This window comes from Plasmodium gallinaceum (genome assembly GCF_900005855.1).
Source record: "Plasmodium gallinaceum strain 8A genome assembly, contig: PGAL8A_v1_76, whole genome shotgun sequence".
Lineage (NCBI taxonomy): Eukaryota > Apicomplexa > Aconoidasida > Haemosporida > Plasmodiidae > Plasmodium > Plasmodium gallinaceum.
In genome coordinates this window covers 1,603,730-1,618,319 of record NW_021628238.1, presented here as the reverse complement: position 1 = coordinate 1,618,319, position 14,590 = coordinate 1,603,730, and the positions used below count along the sequence as shown (strand labels likewise).

The window sequence follows — 14,590 nt, the reverse complement described above, 5'->3', positions numbered from 1 at the left end:
CCATTATAAAAATAATGTGATTTCATAATATTACTTTTTTTTTTTTTATAAAAAATTCTAAAATATTTATTAAAATCTTAATATGNTAAAATAAAAAAAAAAAAAAAAAAAAAAAAAAAAAGCACAATATCTGTTTCCTTTAATTTTTGTTTATTTCCATAAGTTACTAAATTGAAAACTCGTCTCAGGATGCCTGTGAAAATTAAAAAAAATAAAAATATGTCAGTAAACATTTTACAAAATTATTCTTATATTATAAAAGAAAAAAAATAAAATGGAAATAAACTTATAATTTTAATTATTTTTAGAATAAACTATAGATAAAATAAAAAAAAAAAAAAGTCTATCCATAAATATATATATAAAATATTTTAGTTACGTTTGAATATATGTAAGTTTAAAATTATTTAAATCAGATGGATTGTTTAAAACTGAAAAGTATTGATTTGTGTCTTTATGTATGGAATTTTTATTTTTATCTGTTTTTTTTTTTCCTAGTTTTATCTTAAAATAAGATAATACTTCATAAAAATAAGAATCATAAGGCAACTTTATATCCCGAATTTTAGAAAAATCCTTACTTCTTTTTTTTAAAAGGTTTTTTAAGAGGAAGTTGTGCTTTATCAAAAAGTTATTAACTTTATTTTTAATTTCTATTTGTTTTCTATCAAAGTGTTTTAAAAATTTTTCGTGTTCTTCAAAATGTTTTGCTAAATTTAAGTTTTCTGTTTCCTTTGTTTTTTCTTTAAAAACATTAAAATAATTTTTAAACATTTCTTCTATTTTATTTCTACCTAAAGAAATATGCGGAAATTTAAGTATTCCATTTTTTTTCTTTTTATTTTTTATGTTATTATTTTTTGCTATATTTCCCTTATACTTTGTTTCGTTTAATGAATTGACATTAATCACTTTATTAAAACTATCGTTTTTTTTTTCTTCTGTATTATCTATTTTATCCCATTCTTTTTTTTCAACATCATTTAAAGGAGAAAATTTTTTTTTATTATTTTTTTTAACTGATAAAAAAAAAGTATCATTATAGTAAAAGGATAATAAATGCTCTAAAACAGATAAGCTAAAAACAGATCCCATATCATTGGAAGTATTATATCCACCCTCTAAAACACTTATAATTGGAAAATTCAATTTGTTCTGTAATGATAAAATTAGATTAGTTAAATAAAAATATGTGGAAGTATTATTTTTTACAAAACCGTTATTTACATAATCTAATTTATGTCCATCAAATCCAGCTGATAAAAAGAGTAAATTTGGTTTAAAATGAAATAAATGTATTAAAATATTATTATGAAATAATGACAAAAAGTCATTTGCATTCATATTTTTTTTTAAGGTAACATTTATTATATATGGTTCGAGTTCTACTGCATCAAAACCAGTACCAGGATAAAAATATCCATCAAATGCATGAATTGAACTAAAAAATATATTCTTCTTATCATTTTTATCTTTCCATCCCTTCCAACTATATATATCAATATAATCATTAACTCTTATTTTTTTTAATCCCAAATTTCTAATGATTTGTTCAGTTCCATTACCATGATGGATATCAAAATCTATAATAGCAATTCTTTCAAATTTTTCATATTTATATTTTGCATAAGAAATCCCTATAGCTATATTATTTAAAAGACAAAAACCTTGACTTCCTGCAGCTCTATCTTCATCAGTTAAATTAAACTGAGCTGCACCAAATGTTCCTAAATGATGACCTGGAGGTCTTACTACACAAAAAACTTTTTTATTCTTATTTTTTTTTGAATATATATAATCAACTGCATTTAAAACTACTCCGCTAGCATTTAAGGCACAATTGAATGAATATTTATTAATAAATGTATCATTATCTAATAATATTAATTTGTCTATTTTCTCTTTAGTACACTTTTTACTTTTTATTTGAACATCTTTTGTGTTTATATTATTATAGCTGGATACTTTTTCTTTCATTTCATTTCCATCAGATTTTTCTATACCATACTTTTTTTCTCCAATTATTAGTTCATCATTATGTTTATCACATACTTTTTCAATGATATTTTCTTCACAATCATTTCTATCATAACATGTTCCATTGCTTATCTTCTTTTGGTTATCTTCATTTCTTTCTTCAATGAATTTTTTCTTATCAATTATATGGTTTTGCTTTAATACATCAGTTGAATTGGTATTTTCATTAACAGATTCATAAGTATCAATATGATTTTTTAATTTATCAAAATTTTCACAAATAGTATTATTAAGTTCACTATTATCATCAGAGTTTATTAAGTAATTTTTTTTTTTATTATTTTTAGTTTCTTCTAAGAAATTTTCATTTACATCTTCATTTAAATTGTATTTTTTCATTTTATATAATAAAGTTTTCAAGTAAGAAATATCGTGTACTCTTAAAATATCAGTTACTGTTGCTTTTCTCTGAACTCTTTTTAATTTAAAATTTACAAAAGTGTTCAATTTCAATATTCCATGTTTATTAGAAATCAATACATCTAACCTACTAGAATTTTCAGGAATATTAGTTTTAATTTTCTTTCTTAAATATGGATAATCAGTTGGTTCTGGAACATAAATATGTTTAGCACATTCATTTGAATAAAATATTTCTATTCTACTTTTTTTGTTTGTTCTTTTTTTTATAATATAATTGTTTATAAAATCTATTTTTTTTTTTTTCTTATTTAAAGGTCTTTCTTCCTTATAAGCCTTTTTTTGTTTTAAAATATTATTTACATCTGCTTGACTTATTCTTTGAATATTTTCAGAATCTCCTTTGATATTATTAATTTGATTATGAATATTTTCTTCATTCTTGTTTTTGATATCAGACGAATTTTCATCAGGAAACATTCCCATTTTTTCATAACTATTTATCAAAAAAAAATTATTATTGGATATTTCAGAATTTATTTTGTTTTTCTTTGAAATAAAATTCTTATATTCTGATAATTGTATTTCCTCATTTTTTCTTTTTTTCTTTTTTTTTTTTTTTTGACTAAAAAAGTTAAAGCTTAGAATATTATCACAAAATTTAAGAAATGTATTAACGCAATTGTACATATGTGCAAATAAACATAAAAAGTAAAATATTTCTGTTTTTTGAATTATGTAACAAAAAATATATTTATTATAATTAAAAAGGATTTTCAGAAATTCAAAATTTCCAAGTTCAATAATTTTTACAATTACACTTATATATAATTTAACTACATTGGATAAAAACTTACCATTTATATTTTTATTATAAAAAAAATTATTTTTTATATATTTATTATAATTTTTTTTCTTGATTTTATTATTTATTTTTGTATTACTACTTATAATATTTTTATTCTTTTTTTCTGATTTGTTGTTTAAACATTTATCTTTTTTTTCTTGTTCATTCAAATGAAAATCTTCTTTTTTAAGAATATTTTGTTCATTAACTTTTTTATTAATTATATACTTTTTTTTATTATAATATTGGTTTAAATAAAAAAAAAATAAATATTCTACTGTATTGTGTAAGAGTAGTAGGAAAATATATTCGTCACAGTTATACACAGTACAATGTAATGGTAGCTCTAATTTATCATTATATGTTATTAACTTTACATTTAAATTCAAAAGAAGAAAAATAATATTAGTATTAGCAACCAGACAAGCTTTGTGTATTAATGTATTTTTATTATAATCTGCATCATTGAAGTTTATTAATTTTTTCCACATATCATGTGAATACATTTTTTTTTTATAACTTTTCTTTTTTTTATTTAAAAAAAAATCTTGTATTTCTCTTCCTACATAATTACCATATATATATTCTATACTTTTTAATGATTTATTTTTGGTTTTATATTTTTTAATGAATTCAGTGAAGTTTTCATTTATGCATTTATTTAATGAAGTGTAATTATCACAATCTTCAATGTAATTTTTCGAATTTGTATGAGTATCTTTTTCATGATTTTCTTTTACTATACTTATATTTGAATCTAGTTCATGGATATCATCCACACATTTCTTTACTTCACTCATTTTCTCATTTCCCTTATGTTCATCATAGTTTATATTTCTACATTCGGAAATTTTATTTTCATTTTTATTTTCATTCTCATTTTTATTTTCATTCTCATTTTCATTTTCAGAGCAGAATATTTCTTTTCTTAAAAACGATTTCACTTCATTTTCTTCTTCTGAATCACTTAAAAAACTTAAACTTTTTTCACTACTTACATTATCACTATTATCTGATAAAAATGATTCTGTTTCCTCTCTTTTTTTATTTTTAATTTTAACAAGTTTGCTCTTCAATAATTTTTTAGTGTTACTATAATAGTCGTTAATATATATGGTTGGTATAATTACATGTTTAAATAAAGGAACTTTAAAATAAAGCTTTTTAAATTTTTTTTTTTTTTTACCTTTTTTTTTAATATTTTCTAACTTATAATTTCTCTTTATATTTATTTTCTCATTTATCTTACTTTTTTTTCTTGATATTTTTATTTTCTTTCTGTCCTTTGATTTTTTATTGTGATACCACTCAAAAAATTTTTTTGAAAAAGAAAATGATGGTAAGGAAAAATAATATAAAATTATTTTTAGTATTCTAAATATATTTTTGTGATATTTCTTTACATAAATTCTAGAAAATAATATTTTTATAAAATTTTTTTTAGAAAAACAGTCGTGAAAATATGCATTTATTAAAAGTAAGTCAGACATTGAATCATTTTGGTAACTATTATAAGTATTGTTTTCACATATTTTTTTTATTTCATCGTAATCGTTGCTTGAATTTAAGGAATTTTTTAATTTTATTTCATCAATTATCCTCAATTTAAAAAGTAAAGAATGGAAATTGTTAGGTAGGTCTAAAATGTATTTATAAAAGTTCTTATATATCCGTAAACTATTATTTCTTAAACATCTTATATAATTATGAATATATGGATAAAATAAAAGTAAAAAGGATATATATGGTTTACAATAATAAAAACAGATTTCTAAAGAATTACTATTTTCATAGTTAACATCATTGATAATATTCCTATACTCACTTTTCAATATATAGCAAATATAATTAATTTTATTGTTAATTATGTTTAAAATTAAAATATTATCCTTTTTTTTTTTTTTTAACTTATCCAATTCATACTCATAGCGAATATTCCTTTTATCTTTTAAAATTTTCATCTTAATAATGACATTTTTATTTTATAAATATATATAAAAATAAAATAAAAAAAATAAAATCCAAAAAAAATGTCTAAATTTTAACAATACGTGTATATTAAAAAAAAAAAATTAAGAAATAAAATACGTGTTATAAAGAGGTAAAAAAAAAAAAAAAAAATTTTTAATTTTTTTTTTTATATCCTAATGTAAATATGTACAATAATTATTTTAAAAAGACATTTTTGTACAAAAAACAATAATAGGAAAAGTTTTAAAATAAAAAAAATATATATATAAAAAAAAAAAAATATTAAATAAACATGTTTTATCATACATTAATTAATATTTTATATTTTTTGTGGTAATAAGTTATTGAAAATTAAATAAAAAAAAGAAAAAAAAAAAAAAAAAAAAAGGAATTAAATAAAGGAATTTTTTAATTAATTTAAAAATCTATTCATAAAAAAAATTTATAACAAATATTAAAAAAAAAATTTAGTTTGTATATTTCTACTTTTTTGTTAATTTTATTTTTATTATTTTTTTTTTTTTTTATTTAGAACAAATAAAATAATTTTGTTAAAAACTCAACATCATATTTTTTATTATATAAAATATAACGATAGTACCTTTTTTTAAAAAAAACTTTAAACAAAAAAAAAAAAAAAAAAAAAAAAAAATGAATTATTATAACCAGAAACTTATAAATAGGGTAAATAAAAATGAGAATGATACAAGTTTTGTTAATGAAAATCATTTAAACAATCCACATATAAATAAAAAAATATTTGAAAATAATTACAAACCTAATTTAATTCCTAATATTCCATATGAAAATAATTTATATCAAAATAATCTAGTAGCAAAAAATTTTAATTATACTAATAGTGATAACAATGATTTATTAACAAATCCTTTTAGTAATCAATCATATATAAATAATGAAATAAATAAAAACAATGATATTTTTAATAATTATACAATAACAAATAAAAATGATTTAAATAAAAATAACAAAAAGGAAAATGAACAGGATCAAGAAGAGGAAGAGGAAGAATTGCCTTTACTTGAAGAACTTGGAATAAATTTTGATTTAATTTCTAAAAGAATGAAATCTGTTTTTATGTTTTATAAGTTAGAACTCCAAAAAATATATATATATATAAATATATATATATATATACATATACATATTTTTTTTTTTATTCAGAATTGATCATTCATTATTTGAAAACTCTGATTTATCTGGACCATTATTAATAGTTCTTTCTTTGGGATTCATACTATTATTAGTAACATCTATATAATATATAAGATGAACAATAATTTATATTATTAAAAAAAAAAAAAAAAAAAAAAATTTTCAACAGGCAGGGAAAGCTTCATTTAGTTACATTTATTTAATTGGAATTGTAAGTAGTTTAAGTATTTATTTACTATTAAATATGATGAGTCAAGTAAGTTAAAAAAAAAAAAAATAGGTAGTTATAAGCAAATATATATATATATATATATATATATATATTTATTTATTTATTTATTTATTAAAATTTTTTATAAATACTAGAATTTAACGCTAGATTTATATCGCACAATTAGCATGTTAGGGTATGCATTGCTACCATTGGTTATTTTATCAATTATATCTATACTTATAAATTTAAGGTAATAAACACATGTTAATTTATATTTAGAAAATTGAAATTTATTATTTTAAAAAAAGTGAAAATTTTTAATTATTAATAGATCAAAAAAAGGGTACTCTATTTCTTTTTTTTGCATTTTATGGTCAGCTTTAACGGCTTCAAGATTTTTTGAAGTGGTATGTTAAAATTTTTTCATAAAAATTATTTATAATAAAATATCTCTTATTTTTTTTTTGAATAATTATCTTTATATAAAATTACATATTTTCATATATATGTATATGTATTTGCGGATATATTTTATTTTTAACAGGCTTTGTGTATGAATAGTCAAAGGTATTTAGTTGCCTACCCAATATTTTTATTATATTCTTGTTTTGCATTAATTATTATTTTTTAGTTTCCTTATTTTTTTTAATATTTTTAAATCGTTTTTTTCTAGTTTTTTTTGAATTTTTAATTCTTCGTTTAATAAAATTTCATTTTCATCATCACAATAACCAAAATAATGAATATTTACAAATTTATCCAAGTTTCTTTTATCCTTTTTTTTTTTTAAAGCTAACTTTTTCCTTTCTTCATTTTCTCTAAATAATAACTCTTTTACTCCTTTTAAGTTTTTAGCAGCTCCAAAATATTTATAATTGTTATTTCCTTTTAATTCGCTACCTATAATATAAAAAAATACATAATAAAAAAATAAGATAAAATCATATATTAAAATAATAACATTTAAATAAAAAATTAATGTTACATATACATAAAAATACAAGAAACAAACATTTAATTATATAAAAATAAAAAAATTATTTTAAAATTTTAAAGCATACAATGAGCATTAATTAATGTGTTTGATTCAGTTTGATAATCAGGGCCACCAAGCTAATCAAAAAAAAAAAAAAAAAAAAATATTAAGTTTTTAGCTTAAACTAGAAAAAAAAAAAATAAAATTTATTTATATGTTATTTTTTTCATTATTTATGTTTATATTTTTTTTTTTTTTTTCTATTTTTTAATCCTTTTATTTATTTATTTTTCTTTACTTCTATAATTCTTATTTCCCATTTATTTTTTATGGAAATTAATTTATTTATTTGATCATTTAATTCTCTTATGTGTTGATCACTTAAACTATAATTTTGAATTTCTTTTATTTTGCTACATATCTCTTTAATAATATATTTTCTACTAAAAATCAAATAAATTTATATAAATTACAAAAATTATGTTGAAAAGTATCATATAAGGAAAATAAAGACAGAAATAAAATATAAATTTTGAAAAATTTTATCATATTTTTATTTTTATTTTTTTTTTTTAAATACTATGATATTGCTGATTCCAAGTCATCTACTTCATAAACTTTTTTAGGAATTTTAAAAAAATTTTTCTTCTCATTCAATTCTTTAGCCTTTAGCCATTGATTTAACATAGATTTTCCTTTTTCTACGTTTCTCGCCATCTCTCAAAATTTTATAATTCTAAAATAAATATTATAAAAATAGTTTATCAAAAATAAATTAAAAAATCTTAATATAATAAAAAGGCTTCATAACTGAAATTATAGTAAAAAAAAAAAAAATAACATTATGGTAATAAAGTACTAAATTTCCTAAAAAACTTTCATTTTTTAAATTGTTATATATTTTATTATTTATTTTTATCTTTTTAAATTAAATTACATTTTTTTTAAAATATATATAAAAAGAATAAAAAAAAAAAAAATAAAATAAATAAAAGATTAAAAAAAAAAAGCAAAGCCAAAAATAAATAAATGATGAATTACGATTACATTTCATAAAAAAAAAAAAAAAAAAAAAAAATATGGAAGAAATTTTGAATAAAAATAAAATTATAGAATTTGAAAATAATAAAAGAACTTTTGAGTTGTGGAAAAAATATGTTATAGATGAAGTTCACAATGAAAAAAAAAAAAAAATAAAAAAAAAAATAAAGTCAATAAAGAATTTTAGTAAATATGTATATGAATGGAAAGAATTAAATAGTACAGAAGATAATGAGGAGAAAACAGAATATGCAAACATATATTTAAGAAAAAGTGAAAATTCTCATCTTGCAAAAAATGAAATAAATTTAAATACAAAAAAAGAATTGTTAAAAGAAAATTACATAAATGAATATGAAAAATACATAGAAAATTTAAATAACGATATAGAAAAATATTTAACAGAAGATAATAAATTTTGTATAGTAACTTATAAAAATTACATGGATAGAAATGTAAATATAGGTTATAATGAAGATATAGATTTTTTAAAATATTTTTATTCTTCTATAAATTTGATTAAGGAAAACAAAATTATTGTACCAAAGGGTTTTTATTTATACGAACTAATTTATCCACAAACAGTTCACTCATTTCCAATTATAAATAAATTGAATTATTATTTTGTTAAGCTCTTTATAAATAATAAATGGTATTTAGTATTTGTAGATTTAATATTACCTTTTAATAGTGAAAATAAAATAATATCTTGTCATTCATTAAATAAAAATGAATTATGGTGTTTTATTATTATGAAAGCCTTATATAAATGTTTTCAAACTTTTTATTTTTCTAATTATTATTTTTATATTATTGAAATGCTTAGTGGTAGAAAACACATTAAGACTTATTGTAATATAAATAAAATAATTGAAAATTATAAAAAAAATTATATTCAGTGCATTTTATTACATGAACACAACAAAAATAATGATTTAAATACTTTCAATAATGACATTTCTATCAAAGAAGATAATGAAAATAAAAATAATGACATAAAAAAATATAACTGTAATAAAGAAAATGTAAGTTACTTTTATTTTTTAATATGCCCTTATGAAGAAGAATATTTAAGAATAAAATGTGATAACGTTAAGCCACATAATTTTATAAATTTTTCTGATTATTTAATGAATAAAAAAAAAAACAATATACCAAAAGGATATAAATATTTAGATAATGAAGGAAATATTAGAATCTCCAATGCAGAATTAATACCAATTTCTAATTTATCTGATAAAAATGATTCAGATGATATTTCAGATACAAATAGAAATATATTATTTGAAAAAAAAAAATGTGGGAATAGAAATAATAAAATTATTCACAATAGAAAATATAACATTATTATAAATGAAGATATTCAATCCATCTTCCAGGTATTTAAAGAAATAATAACATCAGAACAGAAAAATTCTAAACATATAAAAAGTGATAAAGACTGTGATAAAAATAGTAAGAATGTTAACTTTAAATATAATAAAAAAGTAAGTTTTTCACAATATATACAAAAATTTAAGTTTTTCTTTTTATATTTTTAGTAATAGATAATTACTTTTATAATTTAAAAAAAAAAAAAAATAATAAAAATTAAAACATTGTTAGTTATTTAAAATATCTTATTTGTAAAAACTTTTATTTTTTTTTAAGAAGAATCATATACATGAGTACATAAGATGAATTATACGTAGAGTAATAAATATCTTTGAAATTATTTAAAAATATATATCCATTTCTAACTTTAATACCAGTTTAAATAGATATTTCAACTATTACTTTAATAAATATTTTAATTACAGTCTTATTATTTATTTGATTTTATTATTAATCTTAAACGTTCTTTTTATAACTTTTTTTTTTTTTTTTTTTTTATTTTTCTTAAATATTTCATAGAATAATAAAGAAATATATATGTGGTTTAATGAAAATGATATTGAAAAAATTCTTGAAAATATTAATATAACATATTCATGTGATTACTTAATAAAAATAGATGAGTTTTTACGAAAAGAAAAAGTTCTTTATTTTATTAATAAAAATAAATTCAATACATTATCAGTAAGTGAATTTATAAAAAATAAAGCTGATAAAAATGATTCATTTCATAAAAATAATAAGAGTAATAAAATTAAAAAGAAGGATAAAGCAGTTAGTAATAATATTATGCAAGCAAACGGCTATCCATATTTAATTTTAATTTGTTCTATTACTATAAATTCAAATAAGAAAGCAATTAAAGAAACTCCAAATTGTTATGAAAATTATTTACATAAGGAATATAAATCTAATGGATGTGATGATAATATAAATATATTACATGAAAATGATAAAATAAAAAGTAATAATTTTAGAATTACTGAAGAAAATAACGACTTACATGAATTTTATTTATCATTTTTTCCTTACAAAAAAAAGAAAAAAAAAAACAAAGTAAAAAAAAATAAATTAAAAAAAGAAATGTTTAATTATTTTAAGGATTGTGAACAAATGAGAGAAAAATTATCAGCCATAGAATTAAAATATAAAGAAAAAAAAAAGACAAAAAAAAAAGTATTATTTACAAAAGATGTTTTTGAGTGTGAATGTTTCTTTAAACAAATATACGAAAATTATTATAAAAAAGATCAAACCAATATTTTTTATTTTAATAATTTTATGTATGATTTATTGAATAACAGATATAAAAGTTATATTTTCTCAAATAAAATACGAAAAAAAACTATGCTTCTTAAAGAAAATAGAGAATATTTCTTTTTTTTATATATTAAAAATTATTCTTGTAATAATTTTTTTATTGAATGGATTAATGAAAATAACAACGACGAAAAATTGATAAATTGTAATTTCATGACGATAGAAGATTTTCTTGAAAAAAGAATTAAAATGAATATTAGTTTTTTTAAAAAAAATATTGTTTTAAAAAAAGAAACCATAAACAAAGTTTTATTGAGATTTACAATAAATTTATCTCTAGAAAAATGCGCAAATACATTTTTTTATTTGATTTACAAAATTAATAATTTAAAACTTTTACCTTACCTTTATTTATATATATGTAACATAGAAAAAAGTGAAGCAATTTATGAAGAAAACAAAGATGAAAAAAAAAAAAAATCTTATAAAAATATGAAAAATACAGAGGAAAATTCTAATATTATAGGAAAATTTTATAAATTTTCATTTCAAGAATTATTTTTAAAAATTAATATACCTGATAATAAAAGTGAATGTAAATATTTGATTCTAATAGTGTCCAAAAAATTAAGAAATTTAAAAGATGAAAATCTTAATTTTGAAATTTCAGTAGCATTATCTCCTAATATTGAAATGGATTTTAATGAAAAAAATCTAGAAGGAAAAAAAAATTATATACAAATTAATGAGCTGTTATCCTTCTTTAAAAATTATACTTTTAATAGTAATAATATAATATGTAAAAATGACACTTCGTTCAATGAATTTACAACAAAATTGAAAGAAGATGATAATAACGAAAATAATAATTATGAAATGAAAAAAGATAGTATTGTTATCAAAAAAAAAAATACAGATAAATATGATAAAGAAGTTGTAAATGATATAAAATTTAAAAACGAATTATGTAAAAATATTATAAATACGGATGACAAAAATAACTTAAAATATATATTAAAAAATAGTAGTAGTAGTAGTAATAAAACCATTAAAATAAATAAAAAGATAGTTATAAATAGTAAAAACAATTTTGTTAATGGTAGCATATTTATAGATCTAAAAAATTATTATTTATTCAAAAATATGAAAGTAAAGATTATAAAAGTTAAAAAAAAAAAAATTAGTGATGAAGACTATGGAAATCTAGACTTCATTCTAAAAAAATGGGAAAAAAAAATAATTTTACAAAAAATTAAAAGAAAAAATGTTTTCTTTAAGCATGTAGAACTTTCAACAAATGAATCCTATTTTGTACATATTGAAATAAAAAAATACATAGATCTAGAAGATCTTAAAAAGAGTGACAATTATGTTAATTATAGTGAAAATCATAACTCTCATTCTAAAATATTAAATTCACAAATGAATAATTATTCAAATGTAATTTTAAATGTATATTTAAATTTTTCTGAGGATATATCATTAATTAGTGATCCATCTAATGAGGAAGTAGAAAAGGAAATAATAAAATATCTTGAATTTAATAAAATTAATATAGAAGAGGTAAAAAAATCATTTTTCAATAAAAGAATAAATAATATTTTTGATTTAAAAAATGAATTATTGTTAAATTTTAAAGAAAATTATAAAACTATTTTTATTAGTTTATTAAATGAAAAAGAACAAAAAATGGCAAATAAGAATACAATTAATGGATATATATTTAGTAACTCTTATGATGGCGATAATGATATTAATAATGATAATAATACTAATGAAAGACAGAAGAAGATAAATGAAAACAATAAAATTTGTAATTATGATCATAAAAATAATAGTAAAGATAGTAATATAAACAATAATGAATATAATTTTTTACAGAATATAAATAGTAAACAATTTATAAATAATGAAGAGAGAATATTATGTAAGGAAGATTTTTATAATATTTTGTTAAAATTTAGTAACTTTGATAAAGAATCATTTGATTTTTTATTTTCAAAATATTTAGGAGAGAACACTGATAAGATAAATATGAGCAAATTCATTGAAGTTTTCGAAGGATTAAATAACGAAAGTAATTATTTAAAATTAGAAAAATTCGAAAATTTTGAAAAATACCCTTTAACATTATTTACTGATGATAAATTTAATAATGAAAATGAAGAAAAAGCTAGCAAAGTAAATAATTCTATAAACATAGATTCTGATTTATCTTTTGAAAATTTGTTTTCGTATCCAAATATTTATCAGAAAATTATTGATGATACTATATGTGATTTCAATTTAAAGAATAAAATTGATATTTTAAAAATCAAAATGGATGCAGAATTACAATTATCACAAAAATATGTTTGTCTTTTAAGAAATGCAAACAATTTCACGGATATCATTAAAAATAATTATCTTTTTTTAGAGAAAAAAAAAAAAAAAAAAGGTAGTAATTTGAATTCAGAAGTAAAAAATATAATACATAACAACAATAAAATAATTGATGTCCCTTCTAAAGAACAAAACATCAATTTAAATTTGCAAAATGTAAATATTTCAAGAAAAGAAACAGAATTAAAATTATGTAAAAGTGTTAAAATAGAACCAGTAATTATAAACATACAAGATTTAATAAATGTAGTAAAGAAAATCGACAAATCTCTAGACATATGTGATATTAAGAATATGAAAAAGAATATACGTAAAATTATCAAAGAAAGAAAATTATTTATTGAAAATATCAAAAATTATATTAAGACTAAAAAATTAAAAAATTTTAAGTTACAAGAATTAAAAGACTTACATAAAAAAGCACTGGAATTGAACTTAGAAATTTATAATTGTGATTTAATAGATTTTATAAAAAATCAATATGTTGCAATAGATATATTAAATAGTATAAAATGCTTATTTAAGAATAATGAATTAAAAAAAAATAAAACAAATAATGATATTAATAAAGAAGAAATTTTAACAGATAGAACTTTATTTCTAGAATTATTTCAAAAATATTCTGATGTAATTAAAAATCACAACGAAATTCAATTAAATGATTATTATAAAAATATTTTTAAAGATTCGCAACAAATATATAATAAAATATTGAGCGATTCAACGTGCAAACATGAAAATGTGTAAAGAATTATTTTATTTAGGAATAATAATATAATTTTGTTAAATAATTTATAATCATATATATTATTTGATACATTAATTTATTCATTCATCTAGTGATATATATATGTATACAAAATTTAGTATCATATATTAAATATATATTTTATAAATTTTGTATCTTCAGGAAAAATAACCCTAAAAGTTATTAAATACAATATGCTAATACTAA

General features: G+C 17.7%; 4 protein-coding genes across 4 annotated transcripts; 2 read left to right on the top strand and 2 right to left on the bottom strand.

Annotated features, from left to right (window-relative positions):
- Window positions 1-150: 150 nt before the first annotated feature.
- HDA1 (histone deacetylase, putative) lies at window positions 151-5,205 on the bottom strand (the record flags this gene model as incomplete). Its single annotated transcript, XM_028671041.1, has 2 exons — window positions 151-193; window positions 380-5,205. 2 exons carry the CDS (start codon window positions 5,203-5,205, stop codon window positions 151-153), a joined length of 4,869 nt encoding a protein of 1,622 aa, XP_028527734.1.
- Window positions 5,206-5,866: 661 nt separating this feature from the next.
- Window positions 5,867-7,233, top strand: PGAL8A_00231600 (Yip1 protein, putative; the record flags this gene model as incomplete). The annotated part of the gene is made up of 6 exons (XM_028671040.1): window positions 5,867-6,321; window positions 6,398-6,479; window positions 6,558-6,644; window positions 6,755-6,852; window positions 6,934-7,009; window positions 7,147-7,233. 6 exons carry the CDS (start codon window positions 5,867-5,869, stop codon window positions 7,231-7,233), a joined length of 885 nt encoding a protein of 294 aa, XP_028527733.1.
- Window positions 7,216-8,295, bottom strand: PGAL8A_00231500 (pre-mRNA-splicing factor ISY1, putative; the record flags this gene model as incomplete). The annotated part of the gene is made up of 4 exons (XM_028671039.1): window positions 7,216-7,502; window positions 7,664-7,715; window positions 7,877-8,021; window positions 8,159-8,295. The coding sequence occupies 4 exons, from the start codon at window positions 8,293-8,295 to the stop codon at window positions 7,216-7,218; spliced, it is 621 nt and encodes a 206-aa protein (XP_028527732.1).
- A 362-nt stretch (window positions 8,296-8,657) lies between these two features.
- On the top strand, window positions 8,658-14,382 carry PGAL8A_00231400 (conserved Plasmodium protein, unknown function; the record flags this gene model as incomplete). The annotated part of the gene is made up of 2 exons (XM_028671038.1): window positions 8,658-10,106; window positions 10,513-14,382. 2 exons carry the CDS (start codon window positions 8,658-8,660, stop codon window positions 14,380-14,382), a joined length of 5,319 nt encoding a protein of 1,772 aa, XP_028527731.1.
- Window positions 14,383-14,590: the final 208 nt, after the last annotated feature.